The 25,707-nt window shown below is 36.0% G+C and overlaps 1 protein-coding gene across 3 annotated transcripts; it reads left to right on the top strand.

The window, feature by feature from the left end:
• Positions 1 to 511: 511 nt before the first annotated feature.
• LOC6578208 (nipped-B protein) lies at positions 512 to 25,030 on the top strand. 3 transcript variants are annotated; one of them, XM_015166095.3, is made up of 24 exons: positions 520 to 759; positions 1,059 to 1,204; positions 1,276 to 1,447; positions 1,505 to 1,623; positions 1,684 to 1,861; positions 2,080 to 2,584; positions 2,657 to 2,909; positions 2,983 to 3,147; positions 3,237 to 3,415; positions 3,478 to 3,918; positions 16,189 to 16,875; positions 16,935 to 17,163; positions 20,902 to 21,214; positions 21,273 to 21,501; positions 21,561 to 21,755; positions 21,830 to 21,922; positions 21,986 to 22,479; positions 22,535 to 22,683; positions 22,738 to 23,025; positions 23,088 to 23,323; positions 23,388 to 23,545; positions 23,605 to 24,265; positions 24,322 to 24,528; positions 24,586 to 25,030. In XM_015166095.3, the coding sequence occupies exons 2-24, from the start codon at positions 1,138 to 1,140 to the stop codon at positions 24,748 to 24,750; spliced, it is 6,183 nt and encodes a 2,060-aa protein (XP_015021581.1). In that variant the 5' UTR covers positions 520 to 759; positions 1,059 to 1,137; the 3' UTR covers positions 24,751 to 25,030. The 3 variants fall into 3 exon arrangements, with proteins under 3 accessions (XP_043867367.1, XP_015021581.1, XP_002004124.2); XM_044011432.1 differs by having other exon boundaries at positions 512 to 609; positions 2,080 to 2,909; XM_002004088.4 differs by having other exon boundaries at positions 2,080 to 2,909.
• The last annotated feature ends 677 nt before the right edge of the window (positions 25,031 to 25,707 follow it).

The raw sequence follows: 25,707 nt of genomic DNA on the forward strand, positions 1-25,707 counted from the left end.
GACTTTGACATATACTGGTCATTTTGAAGCATCTGTTAAATGTCATAAAAATCATGCAATTCAAAAATACCTATTAAAGTAATGGGAAGTGCACTTCTTACTTTAGTTAGTCAAAAAAATGAGTATAGAGGCATCTTTTGTTCGACAGTCGACCATCTCGACCATGAAGCGAAATGATTGTGCTTTCAAATTTTTGCGTAACCCGAACGTAAAAGTGAAGAGTCGAGAAAATACGGAGTTGTCTGGGGTAATGCTCAAAAAAAAGTGTGCAAAAAGCTTTACACTACGTGTCCGGTCTATTTATTCTCTGTTAAGTGATATAGTCCTCTATATAACCAATAAATAAATACTTTATATTATATAGTTATATTATATAATCAGTCATGAAATCACACTTAATTAACTATTTAACTTGTCGCCGATACCTTGATTCGAATTGTTGAGATTCACGCATAGATTCTATGCCATAAAAAAGCATTTTTGTGCAAAACTCAATACAAAAATTTTGTAGCAAATAGCATTTGAACGTGTGTGTCAGCCATATTGGCTATGGGAATTGCTGGAGGGAATTAATAAATAAAACAAACTATTTCTAGTATACTATAAACGGTCAATATCAGCTAGAATTTGTGTAGTTTATAAACGAATTTTAAGATAAATAATTGCCATATAAATTAAATTAGTTATTTTTTCTCAGTGCCCCTAATTCAAAATCAATTTTAAAAGTGTACTAGGTTTTTGCTATGCTGTGTATTTTTGGTGTGTATTAGCACTGTTACATATGAGAAAATAATACATGGCTTCTTTGTGAGCACAAAGTGTACGAAGTGCACAGTAGATTGATGTCGAATCTACATATACTCATATCCCTACTACTTACAATAATCGAGTTGTGTATCACTACTACTTTCTCTTACAAGCACATATGAAGAGATTCATTATACAAAATCATATATATACATATGTATAATATCATATATAGATTAGACAAATGTCTTTTGATTTATTTTGAAAGTTGAAGATAAAAAAGATGTAATTCACTCATCATCATTTTACAGCTACATACGATCGATCATTTATAAATATTCCGTGTATTTTCTGATAAATTGAAGAACAATTATTGTCTTTCTCTCGATAATGGGGGACCGTGACATCCCAAGTGTTCCCGTCACAACATTAGCTGGTCTAACCAGCACTTCTGATTGTAAGTAAATTTCGGATTAAAATTTTTTTTTTTTTTTTCAATTTCATAATGTTTTTAAATTTATAATGTAGTGCTCAGCGAGCTGCCTGTATCCGATTGTCTACAGAGCGCTGCATCTTTTAATAAATCGCTCCTGTTCCATTCGTTAGTGGCCAACGAATCTAATAATCTTCTGTCAGTCCGTGATGAAAATCTAGTAAGACAGTTGGTAAATGCCATTGAGCAAACGAATTCGGACAATATGTAAGTATAATTCACGTTTGAAGTACATAAACTATAAATTATATTATTTCATTACAGAGAACTTAAGCCTCAATATGCCATACATCAACATGGTGCTAATATTAGTACATATCCTGAACTACTGCAGGGTATTTACAACTATCGCCCAACTGTATTCAACACTCCACGGCGAAACGGTAATTTAATGTCCAATAAGAACTATTTACAAAAGCAATCAAATCTACATTTCTTTTTAGCAATAAATGATCACACGGTTGAGCAACACCTCACGGAACACTTACAGAACAAGCATCCAACGCATTCCAAGCAAACGGGCCTTGTTAATAATGTAAACGATATTTGTCAAGAGGCATACAATTTTAATGCTAGCTATCAGCATCCTCATCTCAAAGAATATGTTCATCAGTCAATCAGGTGAGAAAGAAATTCGTTTAAAATAAAAATAAAATTTGTAACTATATCAAGTAAATGTAGGTAATCAAATCTCTAATCTGAATACTACAAATTAAGCTTCTAGAATCGCAATCAGTTAAATTCTTTGGTTGACACAAATAAAATAATTTATACTTTTTATGGAAATAGATGAAGATTTCGAATTAAATCGGTGTCCTTTTTTTATTTTTTATTTTCAGTACTGTAGATAAAAGCAACTTACCTGATCAACGTGATTCTACATCAAGTAGAGGTCAGCTTGAATCCATAGTTTCTAGAGAAAATATAGTAATACAGGAGGAACAGACATCCCGAATTCAATCATTAAATGCCAATCATCATGGAGAGCAACTCCAAGCGTACTATCATCAATACCAACATCAAAATCCCATTGGTCTACCAAAAAGCAAAACCACAAACTCATCTATCGACCATCACCAATTACATCAGAACACATTTCAAACTCCGTCAACAACTACATTGACAATTCAAGGAAATTTTCAAAATGTATTGAACCTACAAAGACAGCAGATCGCCGATGGAGGGGTCGTCCAGCAACAATACAGCAAACCTCCTTCACCATCAAAGTCGCTAATAATTGTGGCAAATAATAGTACATTTGTAAACGACTTTAACCAATGTACAAATCTTACATCAACTGCCACCTCAGCATCCACATCTTCAAGCGGCAAGTCCCAGGTTCGGGTATGTATAAATCGTCTTAACGTTGAGGATGCTCGTCTCATGCAACAGAGTATTAAAAAGTTTGTACAAAAGTCACCAGAAATGGCTAGAAATATTGGGTTACTTCAAGAAACAACTAGCAAGCATCCTGTTAATGAATATCTGTCATTGGCTGCGAATTTCAATTCATCTGGGACATCTGGTATTCCGAAGACTGAGTCTACAGTTGCGAGTTCTGCACCATCAACCGCAGATATGTTTGCTGTTATTAAAGCTGATGAGAAACGCACTGGAACTAAAAGAAAATTGGCCATTTCCCTCGGAGATATCCCTCCAGAGCAAATATGTAAGCATACATTGAACATTATTATTTACAGTTCATAGAATTCATGACATTTTTCATTTTAATAAATTTATAGATTCGAAACCCAAGCTGCGTCGAGTTGAACGCATAATGACCCTGCCAACACCAAAAGGAATAAAAGAAGAAGTCATCCGCTCCCAGACATACCAACAGTTTATGAAAAATATGGAGCAGATTATTGAAATGCTAGATGATACGGAATCCCCAAACTTCGATACAGGTAACAAATAATTTAACAATTTAAAATAGTCCAAAGTATTTGGTCTTGATTTTTCTTTCTCAAAATTTATAATTTGTATATATTTACAGAAGATGTAGATGATAATATAGAGTGCATTCCGCCAAAACTTCTGAACACAATGAGTGATGATGTGGCAAAGTTAAAAGCTAAGCAAGCATTGGATTCGATACCAAAAAACAAACTGACTCTTCTTATCAACTACGCCATGCGAAACGTTTATTTAGCCAGAAATTATTCTGCTGGACAGGTATGTGTTTTTATAAATATTTTAATGACCATAACCCATAGACCTATTTATTTGTTTTGTAGGAAGACGAAGATGATATAGTTGATGACGAAGTTATAGAAAAAATATTAAACGCAATGGATGCGTGCTTACTCATATGCAATATTTATTCAACAGTGAGCGACTTAAAGTTTTTGCAAGAAGATAATATATCACACATAATTAAATTTGCTCAATTCCAACTACGTGAAACTATATTTCCCTTACACGATCCTGTCTATACTGTAAAAAGTGTTAAGAAAACTTGTCAACGCAAAAAAGCTAAATCCCATCAAAGTCACCATAGGAACTTACAACTTTGTTATTCTAAAGTTGTTGAGCTTTTAAAGGTATTCGTGACACTCTTTGACAAATGTATATTTGTTGATACCATTGTTCTACCGTTATCAACGCTTGCAATCGAGCCGTTTTTTGTAGACAACATCGAAACATTGCAGTTTGTTTGCTTGGAGCTGGTCACAACGGTAAGTGCACTTTTTTATTATTTAAAATGTATGTAAAAGGCAGGAAGCATGGTAGAGCCTATGAATTATATATATCAGCACGACGAGTTGAGTTAATCTAGTCCTTTTCGTATTTATGAATGAATGTCATAGATTAAAAATTTTATAAAAATTCAAATAGATAGTTTCATGCGTCGTTTTTTTTATGCCCTGAACCCATTGACGGGAAATGATTTTGTTAACTCTATGTAATAGGATGCATAAAGTATATACAATGGAGGACAAAAGTATTTTAACACAGTGCAAAAGCTATAACCGCTTATATCTGCGCGCTGAGAGAGCTAACGGTACCCATTATATTTTTTAGAGAGGGCAGACATACTAGGCTTTAAGTGACAAAAATATTGCATTGATGACATGACTCATTATTTTTCTATAATTATTTGCATGGCGGATTATCATTATTTGGGTGGACAAAAGTATTTTGACATTCCCTTTCAAATTCATTTTCGGTAATTTGCTTGGATTCAAAAATACATATTTTTATTTTTTAAGTTATTTTTGGTGTCCTCTTATTTGATTATAGAGAATGTGTAGGCCTACGCAAAAGTAAAACGTAGATTAGACTTATCAAGAACGGCCAAGGAGAGGTATTCCTGATTCCAAAAATAATTTTTACGCCTCTTTAGGGGCGTGGCATATCGAAAAGTACCCTGTAATTTTCACATTTTTTGAGGGTAAGCATTCAAACTTTGTAGTTAGAGTACCGTTATCACGGTCTAAGAACTGGCAAAAAATGAGGTGTCTACGCCCAGTAGGGGCGTGGCAAATCGGAAAAAAAATGTATTTTCTACAGGATTAGACCGAAACTTAACTACTAAATTGTTGATGGGATGTGAATGAGTATTCCGCCGTCGGTAATGCCCGACTGTATGATGGAATACTTTTTTTTCTTATTGCTTTATCTATTAGACATACACAAAAATATTTTTATATATTTTGTAAACAACAAGATTTTAAAATATGAAAATCAAAAATTAAAAAAAAAAAAGCGCGAAATTCAATTAAAGTCATTCCGTCTTGGGTCTTGGAAAGAGGTCAGTAAAGTATTTGAACTGTGGTTTTTGCTAAAAAATTTATTAAATATACTATTTTTAAACATTTAGTTGGGTTTTAGACTGTGTTTATCAATTTATATTGAAATGGGAAAAGGAGAGATGCTGACAAACGAAAAAATGGCAAAAATCCAAGAATACAAGGATGTGGGTTGGTCTAACCGAGAAATTTCACGAAATTGAATCGTTCGCCAACTCCTGTAAATAATGTTGTAATCATAAAAAAAAAATACAATTTGTGAAGCAACACATGTCCTGGTCGGAAAACTGAAAAAGAAAGATTTTCTCAGATGCGAAAAAATTCAATTTAGATGGGCCTGATGGTTTTAATTATTACTAGCATGACATTCGGCAGCCTAAGCGATACTCCACAAATCGAAACTTTGGTGGCGGATCATTGATGGTATGGGCTGCATTTAGCTACCACTATCGAACTCCAATACGCAAAGTATCCTGGTGTTTGAATTTTCAAGGCTATATACATTTATTGGAGAACATTCTTGTGGATTTTTTTGGATAAAGAACCGTCATGGATTTTAATTTTCCAACAGGATAATGCGGCTATACATATTTCATAGTATAGTCGAACCAGGTTTCAGGAGATGAAAATTACCTCAATGTGTTGGCCTGCTCGATATCCGGACTTAAGTCCTATTGAAAACATGTGGGGAGGAACCTTGCCAGGGGCTTTTGGGTTTTTGAAGTAATTCATAAATCTGGGGGATGGACTCATTATTATCATTAACTTTGTTTTCGATTTTTTGATATGTTAACACTAAGTGCCTTTAATTGAATTTCGCGCTTTTTTTGAGAACATTTTTGTTTTTCTTACATTAAAATTTTTTTGTTTACAAAATATATAAAAAAAATTATTGTGTATGTCATATAACTAATAGAAATATGCGATAAGAAAAAAAAAAGTATTCCATCATGCATAATACTCAAAAAAGAAAAAAAAACAGGAAAGCTGAGTGCCTTTAATTGGATTTCGGGGAGTGTATGTATATTTTTTTTATCAACTTGAGCGATTTTGCCCTGTGCAAATGTCCGTATATATGAACGAGTCGATCTCAGAAGATAGGGATTTCAAAATTTATCTTCCCATGTTCGTGTATATAATCGAAAATCAAGTTATTTTTTTTTCAAATAGCGATTACTTTTCCTATTATTTTGTTTTAAATTAAAAATGTATTATTGATTATTAATGCAATAAACAAATTAAAAGTGTAACTTTAAACAATTACAGATTTTCGTCCCCCGGGACGAAAGTTAAAAATATGTATAGGAGGTCGGAATGAATGCCGAAAAAACCATTCAAATGAAGAATACGTTAACTGAGTGAGTGAGTCGAAAAAGTTTGAGTGAAAATGCGGGTGTCAAGCTGAAAAGTTCGTTAGTTTGTTATTCCCTGAACTCATTGAAAATGGGAAATCAGGGTATAATGGTTTTGCAAAAAATATGTAACAGGCAGAATGAATCATCGCAGACCCCATAAAGTATCGTATAACGCGATAGTTACGTTCCAGAAGGATTCCGCTTTTTATACTCATTCACGAAAGTGGATCAGTATATTGGTTTTGTGCAATGTCCGTCTTGCTGTCCGTCCGTCTGTCCGTCCGTCTGTCCGTATGAACGCAATCTATTTCGGCGCTATTGAAGCTAGAGACTTGAAATTTGGAACACATACTCGTGTATATCTCCGATTTATAAAGTGTTAAAATTTTCCCGATCCGCCCACTAGGGGCGTGGCAAATCGGAAAATGCATTTTCCGATATACCAGAAATCATGTTTGTTGAAGAGCTAGAAAGCTGAAATTTGGTATGTAGGTCCGCGTCGACCACCCAAGATCACGAGCTATGGCGGATATATCTTCGCCCATTGCGGGCGTGGCAAATCGGACCTGAAGATATAGTGATTTTTTAAATTCTCCTATATTTTGGACACTATTGATGGCAGAGACCTCAAATTTTGTATATATACTCGGACTGATCACCCAAGACCAAAAAGTTTTGTCGGATATATGTCCGCCCACAGGGAGCGTGGCAAACCACAAAAGTTTATATCTCCTAAAGTATAATAGCTAGAAGCTTTAAATTTGGATAGTTGAGTTACTGGTAGCCTCCTCTATCGATTCCCTAAAAATAATTTTTACGCCTCTTTAGGGGCGTGGCATATCGAAAAATACCCTGTAATTTTCACAGTTTTTGAGGGTAAGCATTCAAACTTTGCAGTTAGGGTACCGTTATCTCTTTCTAAAAACTGACCAAAAATGAGGTGTCTACGCCCAGTTGGGGCGTGGCAAATCGGAAAAACCTGTATATTCTACAGTATTAGAGCGAAACTTAACTACTAAATTGTTGATGGGATGTGAATGAGTATTCCGCAGTCGGTAACGCCCGACTGCAACGTTCTTACTTGTTTTTATTGCTCTTGTTCGTCTTGCTGTATAAATGCAAATGTGTCCCTATGTTATTGAAGCTAGAGATTTAAAATTTTGATTATTAAGTAGTGATGTCAATATTTACCCAATAGGCCAATAGGGACGTACAAATCGAAAAATGTTTTTTTCGGTATTGCGGCGTGGCACATCGAGTAAAACTGATCTATATTATTTATACTCTAAACCCATTGAGAGTGGGAAATTAAAATGTCAATAACAGGCAGATGGTGGCGTGGCAGGCGCATAAAGTATATACAGTGCTTATCATAATAATAGCCCACCCAGCCACTTAAACTTTGAGCCAGTTTCAACAATATTTTTGAGGCTTTTCAAAAATAAATTTTACAGCACTTTGTAGGCTAAACTAAGAAAGAACTTTTGCTCTGTGCTAGCATTTTTGCTTGCATTTTTGTGTATCATAACTATAGCCCACTGTCGCAAATTTGAGTTTATTAAGTGCGGAACATACTTTTTGCTTTACAGACATTATAATTAAGTAAATTTAGAAAGTTTTTAAGAGATGCCGTTTGGAAAACAATTATCTTATTATGAAAAGGACCGTATTTTCTCACCTTTCGAGTCAGGAGAGTCTATTTCGAGTATATTACGAATTTTGAAAAGAAGTCCAATTGTAATTCAATTTTTTTTGGATAATCCCCGAAGAATAAGGATCAAGAAAATGTACTGAGTGAAAACCGTTACTAATTTCGCACGATAAACGCAAAATTATTAAGAAAGCCAGCAACAGCACAACCGCTTGTACAGCTTTGGCCTCACATGTGGGCGAATCTATGTCAGCGATGACTTTTTGGCGAGTACTTAAGAGCTCAGGAATCCTATAGAGCTCTAAACTGACCAATGCGCCCATGTTGCTAAGTCGCCACAAGGTTGTTCGACTTGATTTTGCCGAAAGACATACTGCGACCGATCTCACATACGCGCGTTTGAATCATCGTCTTTTGGCTTACAGTATATTTATAAATTATTACCCTAACAGGTCATATTTTCTCATGGGAAGAAATTTAACCTGGATGGTCCTGATGGGTTTGATACTTATTAGCATGATTTGAGAAAGGATCCTATGTTTTTTTCAAGGACAGACTTTGGAGGTGGCTCCGTCATGATTTCGAACCGAATGAACAGTGAAGAGTATATTTAGGCTCTGAATAGTCGTCTCATTCCATATTTAAGGGTTTCTCACGTAACCAATGGTTTTCCAACAGGATAATTTTAGAATCCATGTGAGCAGACGTACAAAGGAGTGTTTGGAGGAATGTCATGCTGATGTCTTTGACTGGCCAGCATGTTTTTCAGCTCTCAACCCGATAGAATATGTCTGGGGTAATCTCGCAAGATGTGTTTATTTCAAAAATCGCTAATTGGGGATAGTTGGATAAATTCTAAATGAATGATAAAGTTTCGAAAAGTACCCTTTATCAAATTTATTGGTTTCATTGAGGAAGAAAATTTTTGAGTTAACTAAGGCAAATGGAGGCCGGACTAAGTATTAACATTAGTTTTTCCATCAATCCGCAACGATTCGGATTATTGTTTACCAAAATATGAATATGGGCTATAATTTTGATACAGCAAATGGTTCTGTTTTTCTTTTTTATACCCTGAACCCATTTTCAATGGGAAATCAGGGTATATATATACATTCTTGATCAGGGCGACGAGCTGAGTTGATTTGGCCCTGTCCGTTTGTTCGTCTATCCGTCCGTCCGTCTCTCCGTATGTACTTTACATAATTTCGGTTTTTGTTGTAATTTACCCCCACCTTTATATCCACCCCCCCTCACCCTCACCATTGTAAAAGGCGTATTTCAAGTACTAGAGACTTGTGCTTTGAGTGTACACACATTTGAATATTATGATTATGTTCTAAAAGTTTTATTAAGATTGTACGTCTAGAAATTAAATTATTCAACAGATATATTCTTATAGTGTTGCCCACACTGCAGCGCAGTCGCTGCTTACTGCGTAGTTAGCAAAGCGCGTTTTAATACGTGCGTGTGTATGTATGTGTGCCGAAAAGAAGTGCAGAGTGATTAGTATATCAGATTAGAGGGTTCAGGGTATCTCCTAGTCGAGCAGTCTCGCCTAGAGTCTTCTTACTTGTTTTTACTTCTATTCGATTCAGAGGTTTATTAGAGACTAAAAATACATAAGAATATATGCTGCAGCGCAGGCAGCCGAAATATGAACTTAAAGCATAAACGAAAGAATGTCCGTTACAATTAACAGAACCTAACATGAGAATAATGTTAGCAATGTTTACATACATAATTTTAACACTCCTCCTCAACGCGATGTCTACTTTACAAAATTGTATCATTTTAATCCTAACATTTCAGTAAATTTCTCATGTTTAACTTTACATAATTCTTCGTTAATACATCTGATATCATTTCATCTGTGGGAACGTACTTTATGTCTATTACATTATTTTTGTACATTTCCCTTACAAAATGGTATTTTATTTCAATATGCTTGCTACGCGAATGAAATTTTACATCTTTAGCAAGGCATTGTGCGCTGTGATTATCGCTATAAATCAGCACCTTTGCCATCGGCCCGAGCTCCATTTCGTTGATCAATTTTCATGTCCTTGGCTGCCGTAGAAAGTGCCACGTACTCGACCTACTGAAGGCGACCAAATTCTGCTTCTTTGTCTCCCAAGATACTGCTGCTCCAGCAAGGTAGAATGACCAACAAGTAAAGGACTTCCGATCGATACTGTCGCCAGCCCAGTCTGCATCAACAAAACAGTGTATAGGCACACCCGTTTTGTTATAGTGTAGTCTCAAATCTGAGGTACCCTTAGATATCTCAATACCCGCTTGGCTGCACTTTCATGCTCCTTGTGCGGATCTGCATTTCTCTGCGCCAGCTTAGCCACAGAGTGTATTATATCTGGCCGTGTATTCAATGCCAAATACAATAACGAACCAATGAGCGATTGATAGCGTGTTTTATCCACCTGGCCGCAGTCAACATCATTGCACCTCGTGTGGAAACCAATTTCCAACGGAGTCGCGCTTGGCTTGTAGTCTTGCATACCGTAATCCTTCAGCAGGTCTTCAATGTACTGCTTATGGCCTATGGAGAGACTACCAGTCTTGCCATCTCGCTCAAAAAGTACAACCAATAACCTTTCGCCTGCAGGAAGATCGACCAGACTTCATGTCTCAGGCTGTCATACTCCTTCTGTATCGCCGATTTCCAGCCTTCAGATTGTTCTGATCGAAATGCCTCACTAACACATGTGGGGACAACAACATTTCGAGCGTCTAGTACATTCAGAACATTGTACTCTTTTCGTGAACGACCTGAACGCCCAGTGCGAACAATTCGTGGTCTCCCTGGACCTCTTTCCTGTCGCTTGCTCCTCCTCAGCATCTTCTTTGTCACCACTTTGCCACTGCCTATCAACAGCTTTGCTGCTGCTCATCAGGATCGTGACTTTCATCATTTTGCTCGCAATCAAGTTTAGCACATCTGACTCTTGTGATGATCTTTGATCGTGCTCCAATCCTTTCCTGAACTTGTGCTCTAAAAACACAACATCTCGGGATAACACAACGCTTCTTTTGACAGGGTTGAACAGACGATAAGCTTTGGCAGTTTCAGAGTAACCTACCAGTATTTGCTGCTCGCCTTTTGCTGAAAACTTGTTTTTATGCTTTTTAGACTCATTCACGAAAGTGAAATGAGTATATTGGTTTTGTGCTATGTCCGTCTTGCTGTCCGTCCGTTTTTCCGTATGAACGCAATCTTTTTCGGCGCTATTGAAGCTAGAGACTTGAAATTTGGAACACACTCGTGCATATCTCCGATTTATAAAGTGTTAAAATTTTCCCGATCCGCCCACTAGGGGCGTGGCAAATCGGAAAATGTATTTTCCTATATACCAGAAATCATGTTTGTTGAAGAGCTAGAAAGCTGAAATTTGGTATGTAGGTCCGCGCCGACCACCCAAGATCACAAGCTATGGCGGATATATCTCCGCCTATTGGGGGCGTGGCAAATCGGATAAAACTGTATCTCCTAAAGTTATAAACCTGGAATGCTGAAATTTGCACGTAAGCTGATGTTTTAAATTTATGAAGATGGGTGAAAAAATTATATATCTACGCTTACTAGGGGCATGGCAAATCGGACCTGAAGATATAGTGATTTTTCGAATTCTGCTATATTTTAGGCACTATTGATGCTAGAGATCTGAAATTTTGTATATATACGCGGGTTGATCACCCAAGTCCAACGAGCTGTGGTAGATATATGTCCGCCCATAGGGGGCGTGGCAAACCGCAAAAGTTTATATCTCCTACAGTTTAAGAGCTAGATAGTTAAGTTACTGGTAGCCTCTTCTATCGATGCCCTAAAAATAATTTTTAAGCCTCATTAGGGGCGTGGCATATCGAAAAATACCCAGTAATTTTCACGTTTTTTGAGCGTAAGAATTCAAATTTTGCATTTAGGTTACCGGTTGCTCGTTCTAAGAACTGGCTAAAAATAGTGCGTCTACGGCCACTAGGGGCGTGGCAATCGGCGTTTACAGTGCCCGAATTGCGACATTTATATGCGTCAGCCATCTATTTATGCATTTGTACATATAAATAAGCTTAATAGATATTCATAATACGAAAAGAAACATTTTTATGAATTTAAAAATATATAAAAGAAGCTAAAATAACAAAAATTTGCAATTTACAAAAAAGTGTTTTCCGCGGGATTTGAACTCGCACCCAACCCAAACAGCATGTTTGTCAAAATAGCTAAAATAAAGATCGTCGGCTCTTCAGCCTACAGCACCACCGCGTCGTTTCGATCAAGAGTAGTTAAAACGAAATCACAATATTGTTATGACGCCACATAGCAAAGAAACGCCAGTGTAGCGGCTGGAAATTCAAAAACAATGCAAAGACAAATCAATCGCAGCGAGATTCTTAGAATATGCTAGAGTACGCATTTATGTGTACATACATACACACATACAAATGAGCGCGTGTATAAGAAGAAACAAATTTAAACTTATAAAATTATTCGACTAAGAAAATGAAAAGTATTAAGTGCCATTCAGTCAAGCTTACACCTTCCCAATATAATATCTATTTTATAAAAAACGAAGTATGTATGAAAAAAAAAAACATATTAGAGGTTTGAACCTCCCCTACTCTAACAATACTTGCGTCGCCCTTAGCACCTGCGCCACTGCCTTGCTCGAGCAGTCAGTTGCTAAAATACAATAGCTTAATAAGAGAACGTCATCAGACAAAACTACAGTAACGGCTAGAAAGTCCAGAAATCAATCGAAATTCTAAGAATGTGAGAAAAGGGGCACTTTTGTCTGTACGCATAGAATAGACGATGAGTGTGCGCACATGCATAGGAAAATCGCGCTGATCTGCTGTTAGCTTGAAGCCGGTATCCAATATATGGATATAAATATATATCAAAATTGTATAAATTATATATGTATGTAATTTAAATGCAAAAGCTATCGATGATTTTCCAATTTTAATGGCATCATGCCGTGTTTTTTCTTGCGCACTTAACTTGAAAATTGCACTATATACTCTGGTTGATAGCGTTTGGGCTGTGAATGAGTCTTCTGCAATCGGTATCGCCCGACTGCAACGTTCTTGCTTATTATTTAATACAATAGCTTCCATACCAAAAACTTTTAGATGAGTTACCAATCCTCATATGGAGTTTTGCCAATCAAAGCTGCAGTTTCAGCCCTATTGCGTAGATACGCAGCCGTCATTATTGCCTCGCCCCAAAAAGATTCACCAACTCCAGCATGCACCATCATACTTCGCGCCATATCCACCAGTGTTCTGTTGGCGCGTTCCGCCACACCATTTTGTTGTGGAGTGTGGGGAACAGTTGTCTTGTTATACCATGGCTTGATAAGAATTTTTCAAATGTACCGCTCAGGTACTCACGCCCGTTGTCGCTTCTTATGGCTTTTATGCGTTTTCCAGTTTGATTTTCAGATAATTTTTTAAAGTCTTTGATTTTCTCAAATACATCACTTTTATTTTACACCGACATATACCGCGATTTATCGTCAATAAATGTTCCAAAATAACGCGCTCCACCTTGTGATGCCTTACGCATAGGACCACAAATGTCTGTATGAACTAAAGCTAGTAATTCTTTTGAGCGATTTTCTGAAACTTGGGAAACTTCTTCACGCAATCGGTATGTTTTTCTGCAACCAGCCAATTGTCATTGTTACCGTCTTTAACACTTTGTTTTTCACAAAAATTACTTTAAACCCTTTTTCAGTTGCCTTTGACAAAGATATAAAATTGCATTGTAAGTCTTTCACATATTAAACGTCGACCAATTCGATCGTATTATTTTTCCACTTAAGCAACACTGTCCCGCAACCTTCGGTTTCTATGTAATTATCGCCTGCTAGTTTTATTTTCTCTTTGTGCTCACGCATATATATAAACATTGATTTGTCAATTGGATTTTTCCAAGAAAAGAGAACACCGAAAAAGCCTTTTTACTGCTCTTTTCGAACGTTTTTTCGCTTTCGTTGTCTTTCTCAACCTTTTTCTCTCTTAATCTGCACTTCGCCGCGAAATGCCCGTTTTGCCCGCACAACCAACACTTCATGTCTTTCGGGTCTTTCTTTGTCTTGTTTCTTTTACCGTTTGTTGGACGCGACGCCTATGTTGCGCCTCTCTCCTTCTTCCAACAATTTAATTTTTAGAGCGCTAAATGAAGGCAATGTGTCCCGTGTTTCGATAGCGACTACGAAATTGTCCAACTCTTCATGTAAACTTGTTAGTAATATTATTACAAGCATTTCATCAGCCACCTGCACTTGTACTTCATTTAATTTTTCTACGACATTAGAAAAACAAGTAAGAAGACTCTAGTCGAGACCCTGAACCCTCTAATCTGATATTCTAATCACTCTGCACTTCTTTTCGACACACGTACATACACACGCACGTATTAGAGCGCGCTCTGCTAACTGCGCAGTAAGCAGCGACTGCGCTTGGGCTGCGCTGTAGTGTGGGCAACATTATAAGAATTTATTTGTTGAATAATTTGATTTCTAGACGTACAATCTTAATGAAACTCTCAGGGCGTAATCATATGGTGAAAATGTATGTACATTCCAAAGCACACGTCTCTAGTACTTGAAATACGCCTTTTACGAAGGTGATGGTGAGGGGGTAAATATAGGGGTGTGGGGTAAATTACAACAAAAATCGAAATTATATAAAATACATATAAGTCTACATTTAAAATTTGGAAGCTCTAGCTCTAAAGGTGTAGGAGATATAATTAAATAACTAGCTTTCGATAAGGTTTTTGATCGATAATAAAATATCGGGAGTAGGTATCGATATATAAAGAAAAACTTGATATGCGCGTGATATACACGGACCTAGGAAAAAAAATTTCAAGTCTCTAGATCTTATATCTTCTGATATCGACGCGTTCATACATACAGACGGACGGACGGACGGACGGACAGACAGACGGACAGGGCCAAATCGACTCAGCTCGTCGCCCTGATCAAGAATATATATACTTTGTGGGATCTGCCACGCCTCATTCTGCCTGTTACATACTTTTAACAAAACCATTATACCCTGATTTCCCATTTTCAATGGGTTCAGGGTATTCAAATGTTCACGAACACTGTCTGTAGCTGACATTTTAATATACAACAATTGCTTGAGCAACTGTACTTTACGCGCGGGTCCCGAAGGCATGTAGATCTCGGATAACTTTGTCCACGCTTTTCACGCGGCTCCACAGTGCTTAATACTGTTTATCTGCGACGCTTTTACAGACAACAAAATGCTAGCTAGAGCCTTCTCATCTTTGCTATCAAACGACGCTTTCTGTTCCACTGTATCGCTCTCATTTTTCAATAACCGACCACATGACAGACTGACCACGCACTATAGTTTGCACTATCTAGCTTCTCAATTACAAACATTGAACTCATTTCGCACAAATTAGTTTAACACACGCTTTAACTAATAAATCGAGTCTCATATGTGATTTTTCCAATCACCAGCACAGCTTTCACTTTCTGCTGCCTGGGCCCATAACCTATTCGATTCAGAGGTTTATTAGAGACTAAAAATACATAAGAATATATGCCGCAGCGCAGGCAGCCGAAATATGAACTTAAAGCATAAAGGAAAGAATGTCCGTTACAATTAACAGAACCTAACATGAGAATAATGTTAGCAAAAGAGATAGACATTCAGCGGTGTTTACATACATAATTTTAACAACTTCTTTTTAAGAAATCGTTATAAAATCGTTAATTTCAAGTGAAAAAGATTTTTGCCATTCACAATTGAAATATTTTACTACTCATTTTTGAAGATTTTGAGGAAATATGCCATTCGGGAAAAACAGTCAGCCGATTCGTTTAAGTGGATTAAAAGTGGGCTATAATTATGATAAGCACTGTATTATCGCTCAAGGGGACGAGCTGAGTTGATTAAAACCTTGTCTAACTGTCCGTTTCTCCATCTTAACGCGAGCTAGAGTGCGTATATATCTCGAGCAGATCGAGTTTGTTTCCAAAAATTCTTCCATTATTGTTATCGATTCAAAATCTTTATTTTGCAAAATTTCGTTTCTTGTAAAAGTAACTAACATTTGAAAAGTTATATTAAATAAAAATTGCAATTTATTCAATTATATTTAAACATATCCTTATTTTTTTTTTATAGATATTTAGAAAGGAAAGATATGATAAAATACGGAATAGTATTTTGAGCGATATTCTATCATCTATTGATCGTTTACCTTCATCAAAGAAGAATCTGCGCCCATATAAACTTACAAATAATGGTGGAAATATTCAAATGGTTACTGCTCTTGTACTCCAGTTAATTCAGTGCGCAACTATTTTAACGGATTCACTTTGTGAGGGCGGTAAAAATAATACGAAAATGATACATCTGCTTGATGATGATGATGATTTACCAAGCAGTGCTACACAAGTCGTAAAACCTAATCAGGATATCCTTGTTCTAAAAAAATACGATGTCGCAGTTAGTATTGGTGGCAACTTTTTAACAACATTTTTAAATAAATGCAAATCTCGCACCAACGAAACTGACTTCCGTCCGCTCTTTGAAAATTTTATCCATGATCTATTGTCCACTGTTAACAAGCCCGAATGGCCAGCTTCGGAACTATTGCTATCCTTATTGGGAACTATGCTAGTGCGTTACGTATCTGATAAATCTATAGAACAGAGTATTCGTCTTGTTTCTTTGGACTATCTTGGCATCGTAGCAGCTCGTTTGCGGAAAGATACTGTTGAGTCCCGTTGTAAAGTAAATATCATTGACTCCATGATTAAGTCAATTAAAGCTGAACAAGAAAAAGAAGGTGATTTACCTATAGCAAACGTATGTATTATAATATTATAATATTTTAATAATATTATAAAGCAATTTAATAATTATAGTCAAAAATCGAGCTTCATCCCGAAGAGCAGCGTACGGAGTTTCTTCAAAAAATTCTTCTAGATTTTCTAGCTGTAAATGCACAAGAGGAGAATTTAATATGGGACTATGCGCGACATTTTTATTTGGCTCAATGGTATCGGGATATAATCTACCAACGACGCAGAATTAAAGAAGGCGACAAAGGATTTGCTTCAAAGAAACCAAAGTCTCGTTTAAAACAACGAACAGGTAAGCTAAGTAATATGCTGATAATTATTTCTTGTGTATGCAAAAACATGTGCGGCTGCCGAGGTGCAACACGACCATGATACCCAGTCTTATTCCAGACGCGACGAACAGTATCATTGGAAGTAGTTTTAAAAAATCGTTCAACTTCAAGGCGTCCTCGGTGAGCGGTTATTTTCGGGTTTGGGGACAACAGTTGAAAAATACGATTTTTATACTCATTCACGAAAGTGAATCAGTATATTGGTTTTGTGCAATGTCCGTCTTGCTGTCCGTCCGTCTGTCCGTATGAACGCAATCTATTTCGGCGCTATTGAAGCTAGAGACTTGAAATTTGGAACACATATTCGTGTATATCTCCGATTTATAAAGTGTTAAAATTTTCCCGATCCGCCCACTAGGGGCGTGGCAAATCGGAAAATGCACTTTCCGATATACCAGAAATCATGTTTGTTGAAGAGCTAAAAAGCTGAAATTTGGTATGTAGGTCCGCGTTGACCACCCAAGATCACGAGCTATGGCGGATATATCTACGCCCATTGGGGGCGTGGCAAATCGGATAAAACTGTATCTCCTAAAGCTGTAAACCTAGAATGCTGAAATTTTGCAAGTCAGCTAATGGTATGATTCTATAAAGTCTGAAGATAAATTATAAGTCTACGCCCGTTGGGGGCGTGGCAAATCGGACCTGAAGATATAGTGATTTTTTAAATTCTCCTATATTTTGGACACTATTGATGGCAGAGACCTCAAATTTTGTATATATACTCGGACTGATCACCCAAGACCAAAAAGTTTTGTCGGATATATGTCCGCCCACAGGGGGCGTGGCAAACCGCAAAAGTTTATATCTCCTAAAGTATAATAGCTTCAAATTTGGATAGTTGAGTTACTGGTAGCCTCCTCTATCGATTCCCTAAAAATAATTTTTACGCCTCTTTAGGGGCGTGGCATATCGAAAAATACCCTGTAATTTTCACATTTTTTGAGGGTAAGCATTCAAACTTTGCAGTTAGGGTACCGTTATCTCGTTCTAGAAACTGACCAAAAATGAGGTGTTTACGCGCCCCCAGTAGGGGCGTGGCAAATCGGAAAAACCTGTATATTCTACAGTATTAGAGCGAAACTTAACTACTAAATTGTTGATGGGATGTGAATGAGTATTCCGCAGTCGGTAACGCCCGACTGCAACGTTCTTACTTGTTTTTACTGATCTACTGTCAACGCTGCTCGTCCAGATCGGAGCATTGACAATGGCACATCGTAACGTTTTGCATAAGGAATATGTTCTCGTATCCTTTGACTAACTTTTTTGGGTAGGATTTGGCTTACAATTGAGATTTTCGTAAAAGACTTCCAACACCTATACAGATTTCATTTTCCATAGCATCTATGGGACACTAAGCGCACAAATGTTTTCGTAATAATTTAAAATTTCCTAGAATAATTTAACCCAAAAGAGAAGAGGAAAAAATCGAACAGCTCTCGCGAATATCTCATTCACAGCCTAAATGCTGTAAACCTGAATATATTGTGCAATTTTCAAGACTCTAGTGCACAACAAAAAACAGTCGCCTTCTTTCGTGAATTTTCCAGAGTTTACTGTAGCTTTGTGAGATGACGCTTTAGCACTGAAGTCACATATGTTATTTTTAAATGTCTGAGCGGAACAATGGCGGCTACGGTTAATGCGACGCACGTATTAGATTGCGGGGCTAAGATACCACGCCCCCTTCGCCGCCAATTTAGAAGAAACGTATTTCAAGTACTAGAGACTTGTGCTGGAATGTACACACATTCTAACCAAATGATCACGCTCTGAACGTTTCATAAAGATAGTCCAACTACAAGAGAAATTATTCAACTAATATATTTTCATAATATTGTTCACAATGTTGTTAGTTAGCAGAGCCCACATACGTGGGGATGCATGTGTATGTGTGCATAAAAGCAGTGCAGAATGATTAGAGTATCACCTTGGAGGGTTTAGGGTATCTCCTAGCGAGCAGTCTCAACTGGAGCTTTCATACTTGTTATACCCTGAACCCATTAAAAATGGGAAGTCAGGGTATAATGGTTTTCTTATTTATTTATTTGGCCCTGTCCGTTTGTCTGTCCGTCCTTCCGTATGTATGAACGCGTCGATCTCAGAAGATATAAGAGCTAGAGACTTGAAATTTTTTTCCCTAGGTCCGTGTATATCCCGATATTTTATTATCGATTAAAAACCTTATCAAACGCTTATTTTTATATCCATTATATCCATGCTATAATTATAATCTGAAAGATTCATGAAGAAAGTACATCCACAAAAAAAGTTATTAAACAATTAAGTTCTCATAGTAAGCGCACAAGCGCTAAGAATACATGAAACAAAAATAATTTAAGATCAAATTCATACAATTACATACTTTTCACAAAAACATTATGCACCGATTTTATTTTCCGATTTTTAATGGGTGTAGCTTATAAGAACTAGAGTTACTCGACGGATAACGGTTTGCCATCTTTTTCATTACTTTTTGAGGCTTAATTTATTCTCGCTCAATTTACTGAAGGTCGTATACTACGACGCCATGAGCGCACTTCAATTTAAACTCTCATAAAACGTTTTTGTCTATCGCTCATTTTCAATCATATTATCGTTAATTATCGTTTCTTTTGTTAATAACATGGCGTGATCAGTTCAGAGTTACAATATATTAGCGCTAGGGCTTTTGAAGCAGTTTATCGTTACCACAGTGGTAATTTAGTATTCAGGTATTTAAGGAATTTAATATATTTAACTTTAGTGTAAATATTTTTGTATGCATATTTTACCATATACAAGTATTTTTATTTTATTTATATATTTAAATATATCGAAACTGAAATTTTGAGCCGTACTAAATGTGTTTTTCCATTGTTTGGATCAGAATATCTTGTCGAGCACTCTCGACTAGAGTTTTCTTACTTGTTTCTTTTAAATCAAAGATAAACAGAAAATTTTTCATGTTGTTCTTGAGCTCTTTTGTGGTCGTTGGCTTACTAAGATACATTTTTTATTTTTAAAATCACCATAAGAAATAGTCAGGTGGCGTTAAATCGGGCGAACGCGGTGGCCAGTCGAAACCGCCATTTTTCGGCATCAAGCGACGAGGAAACAATTTCTTTTAAAAATTTAAAAAACCAGAACTACATCATACGCTTTCAAGGGATAATTGGCATCACGAAAACGGTTATAAAATCCCGATACCGCTTGACCATCTTCATTTTCGGCCAATAATCATTTTCGCAATTTTGTAAATTTAGCTTGTTTACCGTTTTAACTTGTTTTGTTGAATGTAAATTAAAAAAATTTGGGAGTGCTCGCGTGGCGTGTACTGATTCATGGTAAAAATCTACTTAGACTAAATTTCCAACGCGGTATGTTAATAAGCGATCTGGCTTCTCTGTTTAAAGATATAAGGCTGCCAGATGGGTTAGTCGAATATGGAATATTTAACAAAACATATTTTCTATTGAAAATGGGTTCAGGGTGTTAAAACTAAAATCTGATCTGACGGGAAAAATGTTGAATTAAAATAGTAGCGCATGTGTATCTACGTGTATCAAATATGACATACATAGTATGGTTGATATATTATTACTACGGTGTATGTTTTAATTTAGCATTTCCAATTGTACGGTTTATATGTATATCCTTCAAGATACTACAAATTCAATATATGATTTCATTTTCTTATTATATTATTATTTAAGGTGAATATTCTGATACATCAGATTCTGGATCCTGTGATGAAAATTATCCTGACGACTCTAATAAAAATGGCAATCGACCTGTCGACGTTGTTGATTATGAACTGAATCTTGAAATTTTTAATGTCTTAGAAGAACGAAAACGGTACTTGATTAGTAAAATTAAACCATTTCCAGTGGGCGAGCAAAGCCATCAACACATAAAAACGTATATAGATTATAATAATGCACAGTTGATAGCTCAATATTTAGCTACGAAACGGCCATTTAGTCAATCATTTGATGGATGTCTTAAAAAAATTATTTTAGTCGTTAAGTAAGTATACTTGGTGTCTACTATAACATAATAACTCAATCCCTAACCTTTTGCCCAGTGAACCATCAATCGCTGTGAGAACGCGAGCAATGAAATGTCTAGCAAATATTGTTGAAGTTGATCCTCTGGTACTAAAGCGAAAGGACATGCAAATGGGTGTTAATCAAAAATTTCTAGATACTGCAATATCAGTGCGCGAAGCTGCAGTTGACTTAGTAGGAAAATTTGTTCTTAGCAATCAGGAATTAATAGATCAATACTACGATATGCTTTCGACTCGAATATTGGTAAACATCATTTAAAATTATAATATGAATCAATTATATATAAATATATTTCCTTGCAGGACACTGGTGTTTCAGTAAGAAAGCGTGTAATAAAAATTTTGCGTGATATTTGTATTGAATATCCTGATTTCGAAAAAATACCTGAAATTTGTGTAAAAATGATACGCCGCGTTAACGACGAGGAAGGCATTCAAAAGCTTGTTACGGAAGTTTTTATGAAAATGTGGTTCACACCATGTGTCAAAAATGACAAGGTCTATTTATAATATTTTTAAAGGAATTTATAATATACATATATATATATATATATATAATTTTTTTTTTATAGTATGGTATACAACGGAAAATTAATCAAATCATTGATGTGGTGAACAGTGCTCATGATACTGGAACAACGTGGTTAGAGGGTCTTCTGATGAGCGTATGTGACAGATAATTTTATTTATTTTATTTTAATTTATTATTGTTCAATTTTTTTTTTTAGATTTTCAAACCAAAAGATAATATGGTTAAGCTTGATGGAAGTACTCAGGAAAGTGTAAAAAAAAATACAGAGCCACCACAAGAAATTGTATTAGCTTGCCAGCAATTAGCTGATGGTCTTGTGGACAGGCTAATTGAATTGGAGGACACCGACAATGCACGTATGCTTGGCTGCATAACTACACTTCATTTGCTAGCTAAAGTACGGCCTCAGCTCTTGATTAGACACGCTATGACAATAGAGCCTTATTTAAATATTAAATGCCATTCAGCTTCTGCAGCAAAATTTATTTGTGCAGTGGCTGATATTCTTGAAAAGGTTGTACCTCTAGTTAACAATGCGAGCGAGTCGTTTTTGGCATCTTTAGAAGAACATCTGATGCTGCTAGTAGTATCAAGAAATCAAGCTGAGGTTACAAGTTGTGTTTCTTGTTTGGGAGCACTCGTAAATAAGATTACAAAAAATTTTAAATTGATTCGCGATTGCTTTCAAAAGTAAGTCTAAACTTCTACTTCAAACAAACATAATTTTTAAATGCATTACTTATAGGTTTTACCGTGTTCTGGAGCTGTCTAGAAATCAAGTTGAGCAAAATGTTTTTCATATTGATAATATTTACACCCCTAGCTTTCGGAGAAGTCTATTTACTATTGGTATTTTGATGCGATATTTTGATTTTAGTTCCCCAATAGCATTAGGTAAATACATTTTTTTTTTTAACTCTTTGAAACCTAACTTGAAAATACTTTTAGGTGATGCAAATAACGGACTTCCTCCAACAATATGCGATAACGTATTTGAATGCTTAATGTTCTTTTGTGGTTGCTCCAATCACGAAATTCGCAAACAAGCACTTATATCACTTGGCTCCTTCTGTGTTATGAATGATGATTATCTGACTCGATCAGAGCTTAAACAATTTTACTGTGATTTACTGAGGTCATCCTCAAATGATGGCGGGATTAAAATAATCTGCATGCGAAATATTTGGATTTATTTAACTGAATCTGAAATGTTCATGCACAACAAAGAGAAGGAGTGTTAGTACAATATAATAAAAATTAATAATAATGTTGCAATATTAAAAACAATATCTTCATAGGGGAAAAGCAATCAAAGCATGAAGACTTAAAGGAAATGAATGATGTTTCTTCTGGTATGGCTAGTCGCATCATTCAGCTCTATTTGGAAGAAATTCTCGACTGTTTCCTTAATCGAGACGATGCAGTCCGACTCTGGGCAGTCAAAGTCGTGCAAATTGTTCTTCGCCAAGGCTTGGTGCACCCAGTTAGAATGGTACCTTATTTGATATGTCTGAGCACCGATTTAAAGGTTGAGGTAAGCTAAAGACCTCGCAAATAAATTAATGATGAACTTAAATTATAATGAACTTAAATTTTAGTCAGCCCATAGAGCGGATGCCTTGTTGAAAGATATTGATAAAACATATTCAGGGTTTGTGAATATGAAAGTTCAATTCGGGCTTCAACTTTGCTTTAAGCTACAGGAGATATTACAAAAAAACAATAAGGCGAAAAACGAAATTATACGAGGTTATGCGTGAGTAGATTAATTATAATCGTGTGATCTAAAAATTAAATAAAACCATTTTTGCTCAGAAAACGAGGGCCTGATCAAGTAACAACAGCTTTGAATGACTTTCTGTATACATTACTCCGCACCACAAAACCACAAAGACGCGCGTTGGTTCAGACGGTTACGAAACAATTTGATGATAATAAGACATCATTACAGCAAATGTTATACATCGCCGACAATCTTGCATACTTTCCATACGCGGTTCAAGATGAGCCTCTATACTTAATCCATCAAATTGATTTACTTATATCGATGGCTGGTACACATCTTTTAACTACTTTTAAAGAACACCTTAGACCAAGTGACAAGGGAGGAGACGTTCTTGAAGACGATGATGATGAGGAGGACCCACATGTTCTTTTTAGTCGTCTTCCTGAAGATATGACCGAAATAAAAAAATGTATAACTTCCGCACAAGCGTGTATGCTACTACTTGTACTAAAAGAGCACCTAAAAGAAATGTATGGCTTAACTGACGGAAAAATATCTCGTTATTCGCCGTCTGAACAGAAGCTATATGAAAAGGCGGTAACACGTAGGATCGTCGCAGACTTTAATCCAAGAACCACAATCGATGTGATTAAAAAGCAACCTCAAAATTTTACAAGCGCGGATACTGACTGTTTTTCTAGGAAATTATCGGATGAAGAAAAATTAGATCTTGTTGTAAAATATTTGGATGTAAGTAACTCTAAACTTCAACTTTTTATTTTAAGTTAATATCTTTTAAATTTTAGTTCAAAAAGTTGATGCTTAAACTTGATCCGGAAGACGCTGATTCTGATGCAGATGAATCTCGCGACAAGACAAAACTAAATAATTCCGGGTTAACAGAAGAAAGTTCAACAACTCCAAGTCAAATTCTAAACGACAAGCCAAACTCCGTTTCTATTCCAGCTGTGACTTATTGTAAAATCCAAACATCATCCACTACATTAATGACTGTAAGCTTGTAATACAATTATATTTTCCTCATATATATCAACAAATCTATAATATAGGAAACGTCAAATATCGATACATTGACCTTTCGTACAGCGAAATCGGCACTCTCTCCTGTGAAGCTAAATGCGCGGAAACAGAACCAACAACGCAATAAAAAGAAACGACGCAAAATTATGTCATCTGACGAAGATGATGAATACAGCGGCAATGACTATTCGTGAGATGTTTTAGTCTTATTGGTTAAACCATATAATACAAAAGGGAACAGAAAATATATAAACGACTACTGAAGTTTAGGCTTAAACAATCTTAATTTAGGCATATATATGTATGTATGTATAATTTATTGTCTAAAGTTTAGTGTAAAAAAGTATGTAATAATAACTTAAAAGTTGAATCACTTAGAGTAATCAAATTTATTTTGTAGTATCTGAACTCATCTTAATCAGTTCTGTTGGAGAAAATAATTAAATAAACTAAAACTCATGTATATTTTTTAAATCGTACTAGAAATTAGCTGCTATGAAATATTTTATGATTCGTCATAATGCAATAACTTAAGCTTTCATGATAATTGACTATTGTATTTATTTCTCAACAAATCAACTTTCGATATTCCTATTTCGAGTCATATTCAGTGGTGTAACTTGGGTATGGCAAGTTCGGCACGTGCCATGGGCGCCACTCTAGGGAGGCACTAAATGACACCTCAATTTAGTATATTCAGTGTATATTTCATTTGGATAAAATTCTGGAAGTTCAACAACCCAGGAATTAATCAACCGATTTTTTTATTTTTTTTTTTTTTTTTTTTTTTTTTGAGATTTTTGAATGATGTACTACCCCGCATTGACTGCGTTTAAAAGAGGTGAATTTTCACTCGAGGAAGGAATAATTTTTTCACAAAAACAAGTAAGAAAGCTCTAGTCGGGACTGCTCGACTACGAGATCCCCTGAACCCTTCGAGCAATAGCTATTTCAATAATTTTTCGCGTCTTTCTGCTTACACAAGAAACACACACGCACGCACACACACACTGTGACTTTTTTTAAGCGCGAAAAGATTTGTCACTTTAGGCGTCACACCTGTGCAAATTATAAAAATCAGTTGCATTCACTCTAACAGCTGTTAGTAGTTCTGGAAATTGCAGCGGACAATCAACCGCTCACTAACTTTG

This window comes from Drosophila mojavensis, unplaced genomic scaffold (assembly GCF_018153725.1).
Source record: "Drosophila mojavensis isolate 15081-1352.22 unplaced genomic scaffold, ASM1815372v1 contig_108, whole genome shotgun sequence".
In the NCBI taxonomy this organism is placed as follows: Eukaryota; Metazoa; Arthropoda; class Insecta; order Diptera; family Drosophilidae; genus Drosophila; species Drosophila mojavensis.